A 15981-nucleotide genomic window follows, 5' to 3' on the forward strand; every position below is an offset into this window, starting at 1 on the left:
ATGCCATGAATCATCTATTTATTTTCAAACTGAAGTTATTGTCATATGTTTTTTATCTGGAAATATATTTGGTGCCTTTGTTTACGTTTCAGAGGCACTTTTCATGTAGTAACCTCTAACCACCACAAGAGTGTGATCACACCTCATCTCTGAACTCCAGAACACAAGCTCTGTTATTCTGTCTCATGACACACACACACACACACACACACACACACACACACACACACACACACACACACACACACACACACACACACACACACACACACACACACACACACACACACACACACACACGCAACTGCTGTGGTGGTCATTCAGTAAATTCAATTTTTGAATGAACCAAATCTATAGGTTATATCTATTTAATCCAAAACAGACCTTTCTAGAGCAGCAGGGGTACATTTCCTAAAACAATAAAGTTTTGCAGAAAACGGGAGCTGACAAGAGAATGTTACCTCCACTTCTGTCTCCATGGAAACTTGCTCAGTGGTCATTCCGTGGATATGGATGATATAGTCCAGGAAACACACCCGGCTCTGTGTGCATCAATCCACTTAACACTTCAGTGTGTCTTCTCCAAGATGGAAACTGATTTAATTCATCCTTAATTTAATTTAGTTGAAATTAAAGGCCCACTACAACAAGATGAGAATATGCATTTGAATTCACTTGTAACCTTGTTGTTTGACAAATATAACCAAGTGTTGTGAGATATTCTTTGGTGTCTCATGTCTGATAGGTATCTGTCAGAGTAAGAGATGTGATCAAACACAAAGCTTTGTTATCCGAGGCGTGTCGTCGCTACCTTTGAGTCTCACTCTCTGTAACTGAGTGGTATGATGCCCTCTAAAGATCTAGAGAAAGCACCCCCCCACCATCTTTCTTTGCTGTAGTTGCATAGCAACAGAGGAGCTGCTAGCTCCAGTTGTGTTGGTGGTGGGAGCGAGCTGCACAGGGAGGCACTGGCTCCAGATTAAGCCTGTCTCGGCTTCAATTATGAATGGGCTTCCACTGCCACACGGCTCCAAAATGGCACCACTCAGATTGATAAGGCATGGAGGAACTCTTTGGTACACTTTTACGTCTTTCCCCCGAGGAGGGGAGCTGAGTTTGACTTTAATCAGAAGTATTGAACTTAAATGATTAGAATAAGTAAATGAATAATTAACTGGCGAAAGAAGCACGGTTATGATAAGACCCTTGTTGATGGGAATATGCGAGGTTAATGATTGGGGTCAGTCTTGAGAGCAAATTAAAGAGTCTCCAGTCTTACAAAGCAGCCACTTTACCAGCAAATGGGGGGTTGGTGTTGTAGGCTGAAGTGGTGAAAAGGAGGGGGCGTAGAAAGGGTGATGTACTTTCTTGTAAGCCTTTACTAAATTTAACCATAATTTCTGAGAGGGAAAAAAAATAGTTAAATTGCTGCTTTGGTTAGCCCACATGCACTCCCTATCAGTGATGCTGTTATTAAATGTGTCATAGTAGTCAATGTGGGTTCTATTGTCTTTGATTACAGCCTTCATGTTTGATCTCAGTCTAAAAGGAAGAGCCGTGCTACTCTTCTGCAACTTGTATTTTTTATTATTGCAACCAACTGGAAGACAATACATCACATAAACATCATTGCAGTTTTTCAGAAAATGGAAAACAAAATAAAACAACATTTATATATTTTTTGCCACGTTATTGGACAACGTTGATATTTACATGTAGTGATGAAATAGGTCTTGAAATCATTCTTTGGCAATATGATTGCACAATAAAGAGGAGAGTTGAACATTTACTGGAAAAAAAAAAAAAAAAACAACACCTGGGTGTACTCTGCATCACATCTCACAGATCAATAACAGTTTTGCATTTTGACATCTCTAACCTATGGCTTTCCAATATTTAGCTCAGACAGTCACTGAAGAGAGAAAAAAAATGGCAGTATTGTAGATAGTTTTTGTCAGAGAGAAAACAAAACAAAATATGAAAACGCGCATTAAAACATCAGCAAAAAAAATAAAAAATGGCGACATTTTTTTTTCGCTGTATGTTTGGCAGGTGTGAAGAAACACTTGTTTTAGGGGCTGCTCAGGCAGTGGAGTATACTTCTTTTGCTATAAAATGTCCCAGGTTCATGTTATGTGCTGCTCTGTTTTTCCACGACTCGTAGGTCAGGAGTTCATCGCTCCTGCATGTCACTGAGTGAGTCAGAGGGAAAAAAAAGGTGGTTACAAAGGCAACACACCCCCCCCTCTTGACATGCCTCTTGCCAGCTGAACACGTTATTAGTCACCACAACAGTGGATTGTTACCGCAAATACAGCAGAGTGCTTGACCCGGGGCCGCGGGGGCACTCAGACAGATATCAGACGAGAGACGGATGGCACACAACAAGAACACTGACAGCTTCTCCTTTAGCCTTTTTTATAAGTCGGCATGGATACCATACAAAATGCGAAGCCAGTGATGCATGCTACAGGTGGCAAAGGACTGTACCAGTGGATGGGACATGCATTTGTTTGCCCGTGTGGCTCTCTGACAACAGCTTTGAACTCAAACTCGTGCCCGACTCTGCTGCTACAAACAAACCCCGGCCTATGTTTCCTCCCAAAAAGCTGCTTTTAAATACCTTGCAACTCTGCAGAGCGGTGTAGGGAAATTAATACTTGAATGCATTCTTAGTTTCAGCAAAGGCATGCCGAATCATGGCAGTGCAGTGTTTATATCACTTTTAATGCAAAGATGTCAAAACTCTGTGAATTTCATCAAGTCAGTGTTTTCATGACCCTAAGTGAGATACACATATACCTCATAGGAAGGCAAAATCAAAAAGAATAACCTCTGATCTCCAGATTGGGCTTTTGAGAAAAATATGACATCCATATTGGCAGGTAATTCCTTTCAAGAAAGGGTAAACAATACTGAGTGTAAATCAATAAACAAACTTTTTTTCATCATTAAAGCCCCTCTCCTACATTCCTCTCTTTTCAATTCAACTCCCAAGTAGCCTTTTTTTTTTTGGAGATATGAGGTTCTTTCAGGACACCTACAAAGTTTTCCATGCCGTCTGATCCACACAAATACACAAAACGATGCTGATGGAAAGTAAGGACACATGTACATTTACACACAGGAGAGAAAATAAACAATACTGTTATAAATAAAGACAGGTAAGCATGTCAGAGACATGACGACAGAGGTACTTAGGGCAGGCAGGCAGGCACAATGTTAAAGGGTGTGTGTTCCTGGGCACACAAACTCACACACTCTACACATGTGTTCGGAAATAACACGGAGGTTAACAATGAACACCCAAAAATCACTGTACAGGCAGAAGAAGACGGAAGCCCACCCCTAAGAGGAGATTCGGCTGGCCTACCCAGCCTGAACCCGAAAGCCCAGGGGTGGCACCCTAGGGCCTCTAATTGCAGAGTGATCTCCCACATTCCTCCCTGAAGACGTGTCTTTGAAAGCCCACTCAGAAAAAAACAAAGGTACCCAAAAGATTCAAAGAAACAAACAAAAAAAACAAAAAAAAAACAATTCCGATATAATCACGGGTATAAGAATTGGCGGCAAAACTTTTTTTCTTTCCTCTAGGATCAAGGTTTATATGAAAATAAGTCATGCTTCATGCTAAATACATCGTTTATCTTACATGATCTTTGAATAAAAAAGATTTGCTTTTTATCTTATTTACAAGCACCCATGCAATATAACTGAGAAAGTCCTGCAGGTCAAATTGCTTCAATTAAGAAAGGAAAAAAATAAAATATTTTCTAACCTTTTTACAGAGTTGTCCACACGGGACAAATTGCTTATATCTTTATGAGGGTAGAGTGAGGGTAAACAGACACAAACAGAAAACTAAACCCACAGTTCATGTATATAGTTCTTTGACGTTGTCAAATGTTACGGAAGGTGTGGTAGCTGCTGGTAGCTATGATATCTATACCAGGTGTCTACGTCTATGGACAGAAGTACTGGGGAGGTTTTTAGGGACGTTTACATTATGCAACAACAACAACAAAATGAAGGAGATATTGCCTCAGACCCGGCACACTATCCATCTCTATGGTGATAAACATGACCTTTTTTTTATTTTAAAATATCTATTCTTAAATACTATGAGTGCTCTTGAAATAAAACCATGTCTTTACCCATGATGCTTCTATTATAAGTGGCGTTAAATAATCTTAAGTGCATGAATATATATCACATTGGGTTTTACAATTATTTTGACACTTAAGGTCGTTCTCCTTTTTACTACTATGCCTTCTTGTTTTTTTTTTTTTCCTGTTTTTTTTTTTTGTCAGCTGTCGTATCGGCTACATGAAGCAACCTGGTCGCTTGTCTTTGGCACAGTCTCACATTTGTGCTCGTGGATGTAGGCGAGTGATGCCAGCGAGGGGGCCCAAGAGAGAGCGCTAAGTCTCGTTTAAATAGTGCCCCTCTCTTTCGCCGCCGCCCGCCCGCCCGCCCGCCCGCCCGCCCGCCTATGCTGGCATCACCGCTAGATTGCTACAGATTCACATAGAAACAAACAGGTAAGACAAACAGCCATCCTCTGTGTTCAGGTACTGTACGCTCCTCAATGTGATTCAGTTTTGTCGTGGTTCAACAAATTAGTGACAAAACATGCTTTTTTTTTATGGCTTTCATCCCCTTTTTAAACAACAAAAACAACAAAGACACATGAGAAATACCCATTGATGTTAGTGTTGCTGAACATGTAGGAAAACATAGATTTTTGATATTGCCACAAATAAGTAGGATTCACCTAATGCCCTGCAGATAGATAGAGGGAGATGAGACATGTCCGTTGAGACTTATGCTGTAGTAACGATACCTGTTGACCTATTTGTGTGTCGTATATGCGAGTGTGTGTTAATGTGTGTGCGTGCTTTTAGCTGTATACCGTCTGTGTGTGTTTGCATGACTATGTACTTGTTCTACGTGTGTCTTTTTAGTTTCTCAGGGCCTCTTTCTGCTCCTTCTGGCCCTTGGCGGTGCGGTTTGTGATGTTGTTGAGGCAGGCTCTGACGCCAGCCAGGTGGAGCAGCGACCCCGCCGCCTCCTTCATCTCCTCGTCGTCGCTCTCCGGTGGCTTTTCTACTGTCGCTGCGCGCCGCTTCTTCAGCGGCAGCGTGTCGCTGATGCCCCTAGCTCGGTTTTTGGTCCAAGGCAGACTGCTTCCTGCCAGAGTCCCAGCTCCCGCCCCTGAACTGCGTCTCTGTCCGCGCAGGGGCTGCTGTGAAATGTAGGTAGCGGCGGCAGTGGTGACGTGAGAATCCAGCGGGATCTCCCTTGGCTCGGGTTTGACGTCTGATTCGATCTCCACGGCTATGATGTCGTCGTCGTCCAGGGCGGAGGAAGCGTCGTCGTCCTGGGATGAACATAACCTGCTGGGGGATTTGGCGGTGCTGTAGTTATGGTCCTCTTGGAGGTCCTCACTGCAGGGCGGAGGAGAGTAGCAAGATGGGCTTACCGGTCCTCGGCTTAGAAAATCTCCCAGGGATGATCTGTGAGAAGACAGAGAGAGAATAATGTACTCTGCTGTCACACTGCCAATAGTTTTTTTTTTTTTATAGTTATTGATTTCTAACATTTTGTTTTTCATTGTTGTGATTTTTTCAGTCTTGCAAAATTTCATCTCTTGATGTCATTTCTTTTCTTCTTTTCTGTCTGTTTGTTGCTATGTGAGCCACTTTCAGCTGCATGCCTCTATTAAAGGTGACACAAATAAGAATTGTGTTAACTTGATATGAGGTGTCCACTGCAGCAGCATTAGCAAATCTGCATTGGTCTTGAAAGCTAAAAGAAAACAAAAAACATGATCATCTATCACCCTGAACACTCCCTGCAGGGCCTAATGTGCACATTTCTCCACTCCGATTAAAAGCTCGTATCTCCAGAAAAAGTCAGCCTTTACTTTCAGATATGAGCACACTCATTTTCACACTGCCACCTTTGCATTTTTTCAAATGACACACTGCATTTTGAGCAGCTCTAATGCTCCCTGAGGTTGTGAAACTTGCTCAGCACATAAAGGTCCTTGCGAGCTTTAAAGTCAAAACGCCTGTGAACGACTTGGATTCTGCAACGAAGCCTTTTAACCGCTGTCCACTATACGTCAGCTTCTGCAGTTTGTTGCGACACATAATTCACTCCATTAGTCTGCAGATGCTATTCTCTGTTAGGCATGAAAGAGCAGAGGTGTATTCTGATAACCAATAAATCAAAGAGAGCTTCAGCAGCTCCTGGACACCCCCCCCCCCACCCCCCTTAGATGAGAGGGTTAGCATATTAATATCTTATAAGAAAAACATGCACCTCTTACAGTGATCAAATATTCACTGCATACCTTTAGAAAGACTTTGGATATGTTTAATTCATTATGCAGAGCAGGCCATCATACTCTTACTCTGCTGTGATGGATGTGCATGTCCATGCATGCTTCGAATGTTCTAAGAATCATGAGGCCTCTCCCTCTAATAAACCTGTTTGTGTGTATGTGTGTGTATGTGTGTGTGTATGTATGTGTGTGTGCGCGCTTGTGTGTTTGTAAGACCATTATATAAACACACCTGGATAAAATGTTCTGAGCAGTGGGGAGCGTGTGAATGCCTCTGACTTTTGGACACAATAAAGATGTTATTATGTAAACTCGTAGTGGAGAATTCGGTGCGAGGCCTTTTTAGTGTGTGTTCTTTATGTGTTTGTTTCAAGGCTACCGTATGTGTGCATGAGGGTGTGACAGTGTATGTGAGGGAAAGTGTTTTGTGTATGAACTGAGTCCTGGCTGATATCGATTGAAGGTAAAGGGACAGGAGCAGCGTTAACCCACCTGATGGCAGAGGTTCTGCTCCCCACAGGGCTTACAGGTAGGGGTCTGATGACAGGGAAGAGTGCCTGGCTCCTGACACGGGCGCCATTTTGGATCACACCCCGAGGAACTAAATGAGAGAGAACAGAGGACACAAGAACTTAAACACGGAATATCCACGTTTTTTTTTTTTTTTTTTTTTTTTTTAGTCACAAACAGTCCACACATCAGTTTCATAGCACAAAGCAAAGACAGAGGAAGATTTTCAAAACCTCAGTAAGACACGGGAGCAGCTCGATGAGACTTCACTGACCGTCTGAGGAGGCCAACAGGGCAATATTGATGAGCAAGGCAAGGTTAAATTGAGCGGGAAAGCGTCATAAATGAGTTAAGGCCGCTGTGAATCATTCAATTACCAACGACCGCTGGGCTCGGCTAAATCCAGCCTGTTTGATGCTGAGGGCTGAACAGCAGGCAGCTGGGCCTTAAGAGGAGATGCCACCAATTTTAGAAATGTGCAATTTTATGACATGTTCTTATTTTTTACAATTTAGTAACAAGGATTGTAACAATTTTTTGTATTCATTTGCATATTTGGTAAATGAATAAAACAATGAAAAAGAAAATAAAAAGAAATGAAAGAATCGATTTAGCTCCACTAAAATCGGATTTATTTTTCTTTGACCTCAATCTTTTCTCCCTCGAACTTGTAGGTGAGCTAAAGATAAATTCTACAATCCCACATCTGTCTCAATTATGACCCACAGTTGAGAATCAAACCAAAGAGAAAACGCTCAGTGAACCTTCAAGGACACTGATTTGAGTGAGAGTGCAGAAAAATTGCCAAAGTTTTCAAAGCTGCAGCAGAATAATGGGCTCCAACCTTCAGGGGTAAGAAGTTTAGAATGACGAAGACTTCCCTAGAAGTTGTCAATCATGTCAACAATAAACGGGGATGACGATGGCCAGGGTGGAGAAAGAAGCCATATAACCATGCTAACCAATTTTGAAATGAAACTTGAGAACCTATCAGAAATATTCTATGGCGTTCCATCTAAGTGCCATTTATTCTGCTGAATAAACAGGCATATGGCAACCCACCTGGGGTTTAGCAAATAGTGCTTTCTCTGATCTAATGAGACAGAAATTGAATTCTCGAGTCTGAAAGCCAGGCAATTCAACTGGCAATAACCAGGTGCTGCTTATCACCTGGCTATCACCTGGTGTCCCTGCTCTGAAGCAGGATTTTGAGCACCTTTATACAAAATGAGCCAAACAGGTGCAAAGATTCCCCCTTCAAGCAACGCAACACCCTGAACCCCCCCCCCCCCCCCCACTTCCAGCGTAATGGACTGGCTTTAGAACAAATCCCTTGATGTCCCCGAGTGGCCTAAAGAAAGCCCGGACTTTAAACCATTTGAAAATCTGTGGGGAGAACTAAAGATCATGGTTTACCTCTGCTCATATTCCATTCTCAAAGCTTTGGTCCATGTCAATGCATCTTCAACCTACTGTGTAAATGTTTTAGCTTTCTATTTATAATGCAATCCATCAAAGGAATTGTTTTAGAATGTTTTCTTGAGTTTCATGAGATTTAGACAAAAAGATCCCTACAGCTCTCATCTGTGTAGGAAATAGCAGCTTGTTAGCTTAGCTTAGGGCTACCACTGTAAAAAGTGATACAAAGTGTCATTTTTACTCCTATTTTGTTTGATTGATTAAACAAAAAATAGATAATATGTTTTTATCCCTGCAAACTAGTCTTTATCTTAAGCTAAGCTAACAGGCTGCTAGCTAAAGCCTTACATGTGCAGCACTGGCATGAGTGGTGTCATTCTTCTTGAGAACTACCTCTCAACAAGACGGTGAATAGGCCTATTTTTTACTTTGTAATAATGATCTAGGTTTAAGAGTTGACCAGTGGAAAAAGGGGCTTTAAGAATTAAACGTGTGATGACATCGAATGAAAGGAATCCATTTAATGCATCACTGTGTCCACACTGAAAATACTGGAACATTTTCTGGTTCAGAACTAACAATATCTCATTACAAAGATACTTTGGCGTAAAACCAAACTAAAGAACACCCAAACAAATATTTTTTTCTATTGTAGCCTAAGTTTTCATCAAGGCTACAGCCTTGTATGGGTTCCTCCTTGTTTAACAAGCTGACAATTACTGAATGGACTGAAAAAGGAAAATCTATAGTATGTATTTGCTCCATCTCTGCAACAGCTGTGGATCTACATCTTTATTCTTTGTGTTGAAGACAAGAAAGAGATAACAGCAGAGTGTATGTATACATCTGAGCCAAAAGCTCTCATTACTCAAGGAACGCTGCTCAGCACAGCCATCCCACGAAAACAGCTGTCATTCTCATCTCCAGGGTCAGTTTGCATTTTGCAAATGATGACCTGCTGTTTGCTTTATCTGCCGCAGAAGCATTTGTTAAGGAGTGAATCCTAGTTACTATTCACCACAGCATCGGTATACTGACGTTCTTGTTTAAATCTGATTTGTAATCCCAATAAATGTATGATTAATGTTATGAGGAGAAATTGAACTCGCCCCGGGTTCCACAAGTTTTCATGGCCAGACCCCCCAGAAAAACAACCCAGAACATTTATTTGCTTCATGTTGTAACACACAAAGATGAATTATGTTTTTTTTTGTTGTTTGTCATTGTTGGAGTGTTTCTGTAGCCTCTCCCAGTCCGGCTGTGTCCACAGTAATCTTATTGACTCCAGTTAGTGCGGCTCTGCCCCTGATATCTCCAGCTCTGCTCTCCATAACCTTATAAGTAGGTCCCTGTACAGAGTCTCTTTTATAATCTTGATCACTCGCTGCATGCTCGTGTGTGTGTGTGTGTGTGTGTGTGTGTGTGTGTGTGTGTGTGTGTGTGTGTGTGTGTGCAGTGCATTAGGTCTCCCCGGGTTGATGTGCAGTGCACCCAACTCTCCCTCCCTCCTTCCCAACCTCGCTCCAGTCAGGCTTTGGGTTGCCATAGCAACGCCTCCCTTTCCACATGCCACAGAGTGGTAGATCATGCATCAGCAGAGAAAGTGATAGAGAGAGAGAGAGAGAGAGAGAGAGAGAGAGAGAGAGAGAGAGAGAGAGAGAGAGAGAGAGAGAGAGAGCAGGAAGGGTGAAAGGAAATACCGAACTCTGTTTGACAAGGCCTCTCATAGCTCAGCGGCACACTCCTGACCAACACTGTTTACCCGACACACACACACACACACACACACGCACACCATTTTTTTCTTCTCGTCTTTTTAGCTGTTTGAATGTCTCAGCAAAACCTTTCTCTTTGTCTTTCTAATTCCGTCCCCTCTTGTTGATTTCTTCTCCTCTCTATTGATCTCGCTGTTGTTCTATGTATAGTGGTGACTCATATCACCAACTGAGCATGCATGCTGTCTGTGCAGGTAAAAAGAACAAGGAACATATGCTAAGGAGATGGTGTGACAAACTAAACAGGGGGGAAAAAAACAGGCAGCAAATCTTCCAAGGCCTGTCCTCTCTCACCAAGATTGAGCAATACATTTTACAAGCTGAAAGCAGTAAAAAAAAAATCTCAGATTGGTAGCAGAAAGCAGAACGAGCTCAGGAAAAAATGTAAATAGAAAAAAGAAAAGGTGTCTGTCGGAATCTCAGCCTTTTTCCTGGAGAGAAAATATCCTCTAGTCTGCCTTTTTTTTTGCCTCTGTCTGCTCAGCTGCTCTGCCTTTTCTGTCTGCTTCCTACGTCTTCGCCCGCCCGCCTGCCTGTTTTCCAGGGCAAAGCAGAGCCCTCAGCCTCCCTCCCCTCTCCTATGCTCTCATGTGCCGTACACGCACTCCTCTGCTCTCCTGTTAAATGAGTTCCACATGGCCCTGCAGGCTGCACTCTCTGCACGGCTGGCAGACAGGCACCGAGTACACACACAAACACACACACACACACACACACACCCCTCCAAGTCCCACAAGCAGTCCAAAGGTCCAAAGGTCAAGCCCGGCAGACCTTGAGAACGCAACTGTTTGAAAGTGGCCTCTCGCTCAGTCAAAACACCCCCCTCCTCACACACACACAAACCCACACACTCCTGGTTATGTGCCTTCTTGGCTGCCGTGTGTTGAACTGAGTACAGAGTTTGAGGGCAGGATGCATACTAATGTTGTCTGACTGACTGACTGGCTGACTGACTGACTGACTGGCTGGCTGGCTGGATGGCTGGTGGGCTGAGTATGCTGGCAGTTTAACTTGATGGCTAATCAGCTTGTCTATCCGACACTCCAGCTGAGAGTCTAAGTGGCTGGCTGACTGATGTGCTATGACTTACAGGGAGGGGGGGGAAGAAAAATAACAGCAACACTTAATTACTGTAACTTAATCAGCTGTTTAAACACAGCGACAAACACAGGTCACATCAGGCTGAAGGTTAACCAGGACATGAACTTTGCTCTTTAAGCTTTGAGTCAATCTTTTCCTCTGAGTGAAGTATATTTCTGTATGTATGTTGTAAAAGATCAAATCAAAACTTGATGGGGTTCATCAATTTTAAAAAATAAAGTCTATCTGAATGAAAACAGTTTATTAAACATCTTCTGTGACTCTGAAAGGAGCTCGTCAAATAAATAAAACGGTTTCAAAGTGTGCCGGTTGGCCTAGTGGACAGGTTGCCCGCCCTGTCTACAGACGACCCAGGTTCTACTCTGACCCTTGACTACTTTTCTACATGTCAAACTATTCTCTCCATTTCCTTCTGTATCCACTGTCCTGCCAACGGATAAAGGCATAAACAACCCAAAAATAGCTAACTGTACAAGTTCTCAGAGGTAATCAGAAAATGTTCTTCAGTAAGGATAAGATGTAATATGATAAATATGACACTAGTCCATTGCAACATCTTTGTATTTAAAATTGAACATAGAAATGTTTTTCTGTTATTTGGGAAACACTGTCTTTGGAGCAGGTTGTTAAATCACTGCATCTAAAAATAAGGTTATTTTATTAATGATATCAGGTGACCTAAGCACTTAAATGAAATAGGAACACTTAGACAGAGCAGATCCTGTATAATTTAGCTATTAAATGATGAACTTTTGGGCAGTGGGTTGGATTAAGGACACAGCTGCCAGGCATTGTCCTTGTGTTGATCCTGAGCCGGTGCCGGGCCACAGGGAGCGGCAGATTTCAGCCCACATCAGCTCAGAGCGGAGCATTTCTGAAAGCTCTGGGAATGGGAGATGGAAGTAATAACGGAGGGCACTAACAGCCCCAAACTCACTCTCTCTGGCAGTCCAATCCCTCTTTCTCTTTTCCTTGTCTTTGCCTCTGGCTGTCTGTCACAACTTTTTCCCTTTTTTTCTGCCTGATGTCACGCCTGACCATTGGGCACTCTTCCTCCTTTCAGAAACACATTACACATTTAAAAAGTTTCCTTTCCCTGTCTCTCCCTGTCACAAGTCAGCCCTCCTGGCTGTCTTCCTCTATTCACCGTGTACACACCGTAACCATTTTCCTCTGATGTCATGCTTTGAATGAGTCGCTCAAATGCTGTGAAAGTCAGAGATGGCCGTAGTTAATCGTTACATGTAACTTTGTTCATTTGTTTGTACAAAGTTGATACTTTAAGAGGCCATGATGACTTGGAAAACTCAAAATTAGACAAGTGTCTGTGAAAAATTTGCATGTAACAGAAATATTTTTGATAGATCACAACTGTCTTTACTCTAGCGGAGCGCCGTACATTTATGTTGGTCAAGCAGCATTTCATAATGAAAGCATCAGGTCAGAGACAGGCGTTTTGGCTTGTTATTCAATAAGCTCTTTAAAGTATAGGAAGCAGAATGTGCTTGCTCAGGTTTTTTTTTCAGGATCAGTCTTACCTTGTAAGAGCTGGGTTTGAACGTTAACCAAAACCCAATTTAACAGAAGTTGAACGTTTCAATAATCAGTTTTCAAAATGAACGTTCAGTCTAAAAATGACTCATAAAATTAGAGCTGATAATAAACGATTTACAAACATATGCCCAGCTCTGGTGATAGGTTTGCTGTATTCCAGAAAATGCAGGGTGTCTAAAAACTTTAAAGGTTTACTATGTGACTTTCAGAGTATTTGTCCAGTAGGTGTCATACTTTAGCACCAGTCTCTCAAACCAAAACAAAGCTGGCCCTTCAGTGCACCAGTTCTATTCATCATCCTTCCTTTTGTGTTTTGACCAAGTGCAGACATTTCTACGACTCATCTCCACTCACATATGTTGCCCAAAGATGATTTGGTACGTATTTCTTTGAAGTATTAGCCTACCAAAAATGTACTCTTATCTTCTGTTTGGGAAGTCTGTCGGTTCTTCTTGCGACAAAACTGCGATTGCCTCTACTAACAGGGTACCTGAGTGGACGGGGCAGACTCTCTTGGACTGGGATTAGTTCACGTGATTGAAACATGTTTGAGCCTCTGAGCAAAACATAGATCAGCTAAAGAAGCACAGTCCTGTCCCGTATAAACACAGAGCTAGAGGGAGAACAACAAGCCTAGAGGGAGTTTGACTTCACTTTGTTTTAGAAAGGGCAACAGATAATCTGGAGGGATGTTAGGCCTTATTTCAAGGTCAAACAACATCGTTTTTAAACCACCAACGGCCAGTTCTAGCATGTTAACACTTTCTAGCAAGTAAATTACTACCTAGCGTACTGTAGGCTACACTAATTTAACATTACATAAGCTATTAAGCTAGCACAATTGAAGTACGGCTAATAGCTAATACATGGCTTGAAGGTAAATTCCTTGCTAATGTAATGTTAGCTATAAACTGCATCGACAACTTTCCGATTGTATTTATAGCATTATTATCAAGTCAATATGAGCTTTTAGCTACTTTTAAACTAATGCTAGTTTTAAATATTAATTGGCTAAATGTTATGGGTTATCAAATATATCGTTCAAACGTTCAAAAATATGGGGCAAAAGACCTCCAGATTTCTACTGCTGATTAATCGAGAAGCAGAAAAATGATTATAATTTTTGAGATAAACTTCAGTTTTAAAACTCACAACTTTGAACACAGCAGTTCGACTTTATCGCAGCATTTTGGCCTCCCACTCTGAGCATGACATCCAAGGAAAATGTGCGCAGAGGGGTTGTCTATCTATCCTTCAGTCTGCCTGTCCAGCCACTCAGACACATCACTCTCTGACTGTGTGCGTCTAGGGGGAGTCCAGGTTTTCAGACACTCTCTCCAGCCCCGGCTCCTTGACCATTACCACTCCATTATCAGCGGCGATGGAGGGCGCGCCGCAGACGCCTAATGTATCCATTTCCCCCTCCATTTAGGACTCGGCGGCCCAGCGAGCTACCGGAGTGCTCCCTGATTGGGATTGAATGTCCATTTAAACTGCTGTCCAGCCACCAGGGAGGAGGTCGAGGAGGTTGGGGGAGGAGAGGAAGGGGAGGAGATGAGAGGGATAACGGGAGATACTTGGAAAAGGAGGTGTGTAAGAGTTAAAGAGAGAAACTGCATGTTGTGTTGAATGGAGAAAAGGAGGCAAGGGGGATTGCTCCCCAGCCAGGGATTTTGAAGCTGAGATTTCCTCTCCCTCAATCTTTCTCGCTCTCCCTCTCTCTCTCTCTTGCTGTGTCTCCATCACTTTTTCTTTTCTTTTTTTTTTTTATCCTCAAACTTTCAAATACGCCTCCGTAGGAAAAGCATCCCTCCTCTGGCAGCGAGCCAAGTGTCAGAACTCAGCGCTCGGTATTCTCAAGGTGCGCTTCTAAAAAGAGGGATTTGGAATTGAGATGATTGGAGTTGGCACATCGGAGAGGGCGGAGGGAGAGTAAGAGGGTGAGACAGAGACAGAAAGAAAGAAAGAAAGAAAGTAAGAAAAAAAGAAAGAAAGAAAAGAGGTGGGGGATCACATACATACTGTACAGTACATCACTAGAGGAGGTGAAGTGGTACCTTGTAGGAGAACTCCTCCGTTCTTTCTGAAGAAGGGACTCCCCGACCACAATGGAGGACTAAAAAAAAGAGAGAAGAAGAAGAAAAGAAAGAAGAGAAAACTGGTCAATCATTTGATCATGTTGCAGCCGCCAAACCAACCCAGCAGGCTTCATCACAAGGCAGATAGCAAGGCAGGAATTTGAGCCCATAAGCCGGCGCTTCTGATTATAGTGATTAGATTCCCGGGTGTCCCACTGTTGCCATTATTCCCTGTGATTACCTCGGAGAATTACAGCCTCGCCGCTGTAGTCCATGGGGGTAATTTCTCATGACAACCCCCCATCGCTGCCCGCCACTAGTCCATTTACACACATTTAAAAGGGAAAAAAAAAAAATCATCAACGCACACACTTTTAACACGCACTCTTGTCACAGGGAAATGTTTAAGACAGACTGATTTGCGTACAGTGTGGCGCATTAAAACACACACTTACACTTGTACTGCACACACACACACACACACACACACACACACACAAAGATGAACACACAAAGCCGGGGACTCAGTTTAGGTGATCATTGCACCACTAATGAGGGAGGTAATGACGGCATTTCTCACAGAGACGGAGACATCTTCACTCATATGCACACACAGGAGGACAATAGAGACAGCGCTGCGGGTGAAGCCATCATTTTAAGGCAGAAGGGGAAAGATGGAGGGATGGGGAAAGAGGGGAAAAAGAGAGAGAGCGAAAGAGAGAGTGAGAGGCTGAAAGAGTTTTTCCAGGTTGAGTGGTCTTTAGCTCCCCATTAGGCAACACGTCTGACTGCTCTCTGCTCTCTCTCTGAAGCCAGACAGGCTGTTCTCAAACACAGTCACTGTGTGTCTGACAACATGGATCTTGGTCATATGCACACAGACACACACACAGACACACGCAGACACACACACACACACAGACACACAGACACACACACAGACACACGCAGACACACACACACACACACACAGACACACAGACACACACACAGACACACGCAGACACACACGCACACAGACACACAGACACACAGACAGACACACAGACACACGCAGACACACACACACACAGACACACACACAGACACACAGACACACACACAGACACACGCAGACACACACACACACAGACACACAGACACACACGCACACAGACACACACACACACACACACACACACACACACACACACAC

At 42.9% G+C, this 15981-nt stretch overlaps 1 protein-coding gene across 2 annotated transcripts in view; it reads right to left on the bottom strand.

Annotated features, from left to right (window-relative positions):
- Window positions 1–1564: 1564 nt before the first annotated feature.
- The window catches only part of ches1 (checkpoint suppressor 1), a 64295-nt gene continuing 49878 nt past the window's right edge, over window positions 1565–15981 (bottom strand). For both annotated transcript variants that reach the window (XM_061052536.1, XM_061052534.1), the window contains 3 exons: window positions 14766–14824; window positions 6842–6950; window positions 1565–5516 (listed from right to left, as the gene is read on the bottom strand). In XM_061052536.1, coding sequence (XP_060908519.1) covers window positions 4961–5516; window positions 6842–6950; window positions 14766–14824 — 724 coding nt within the window. In that variant the 3' untranslated portion in view covers window positions 1565–4960. The remainder of the gene's footprint in view (window positions 5517–6841; window positions 6951–14765; window positions 14825–15981) is intronic.

The sequence above is a fragment of the Labrus mixtus genome, chromosome 12 (genome assembly GCF_963584025.1).
Source record: "Labrus mixtus chromosome 12, fLabMix1.1, whole genome shotgun sequence".
NCBI lineage: Eukaryota > Metazoa > Chordata > Actinopteri > Labriformes > Labridae > Labrus > Labrus mixtus.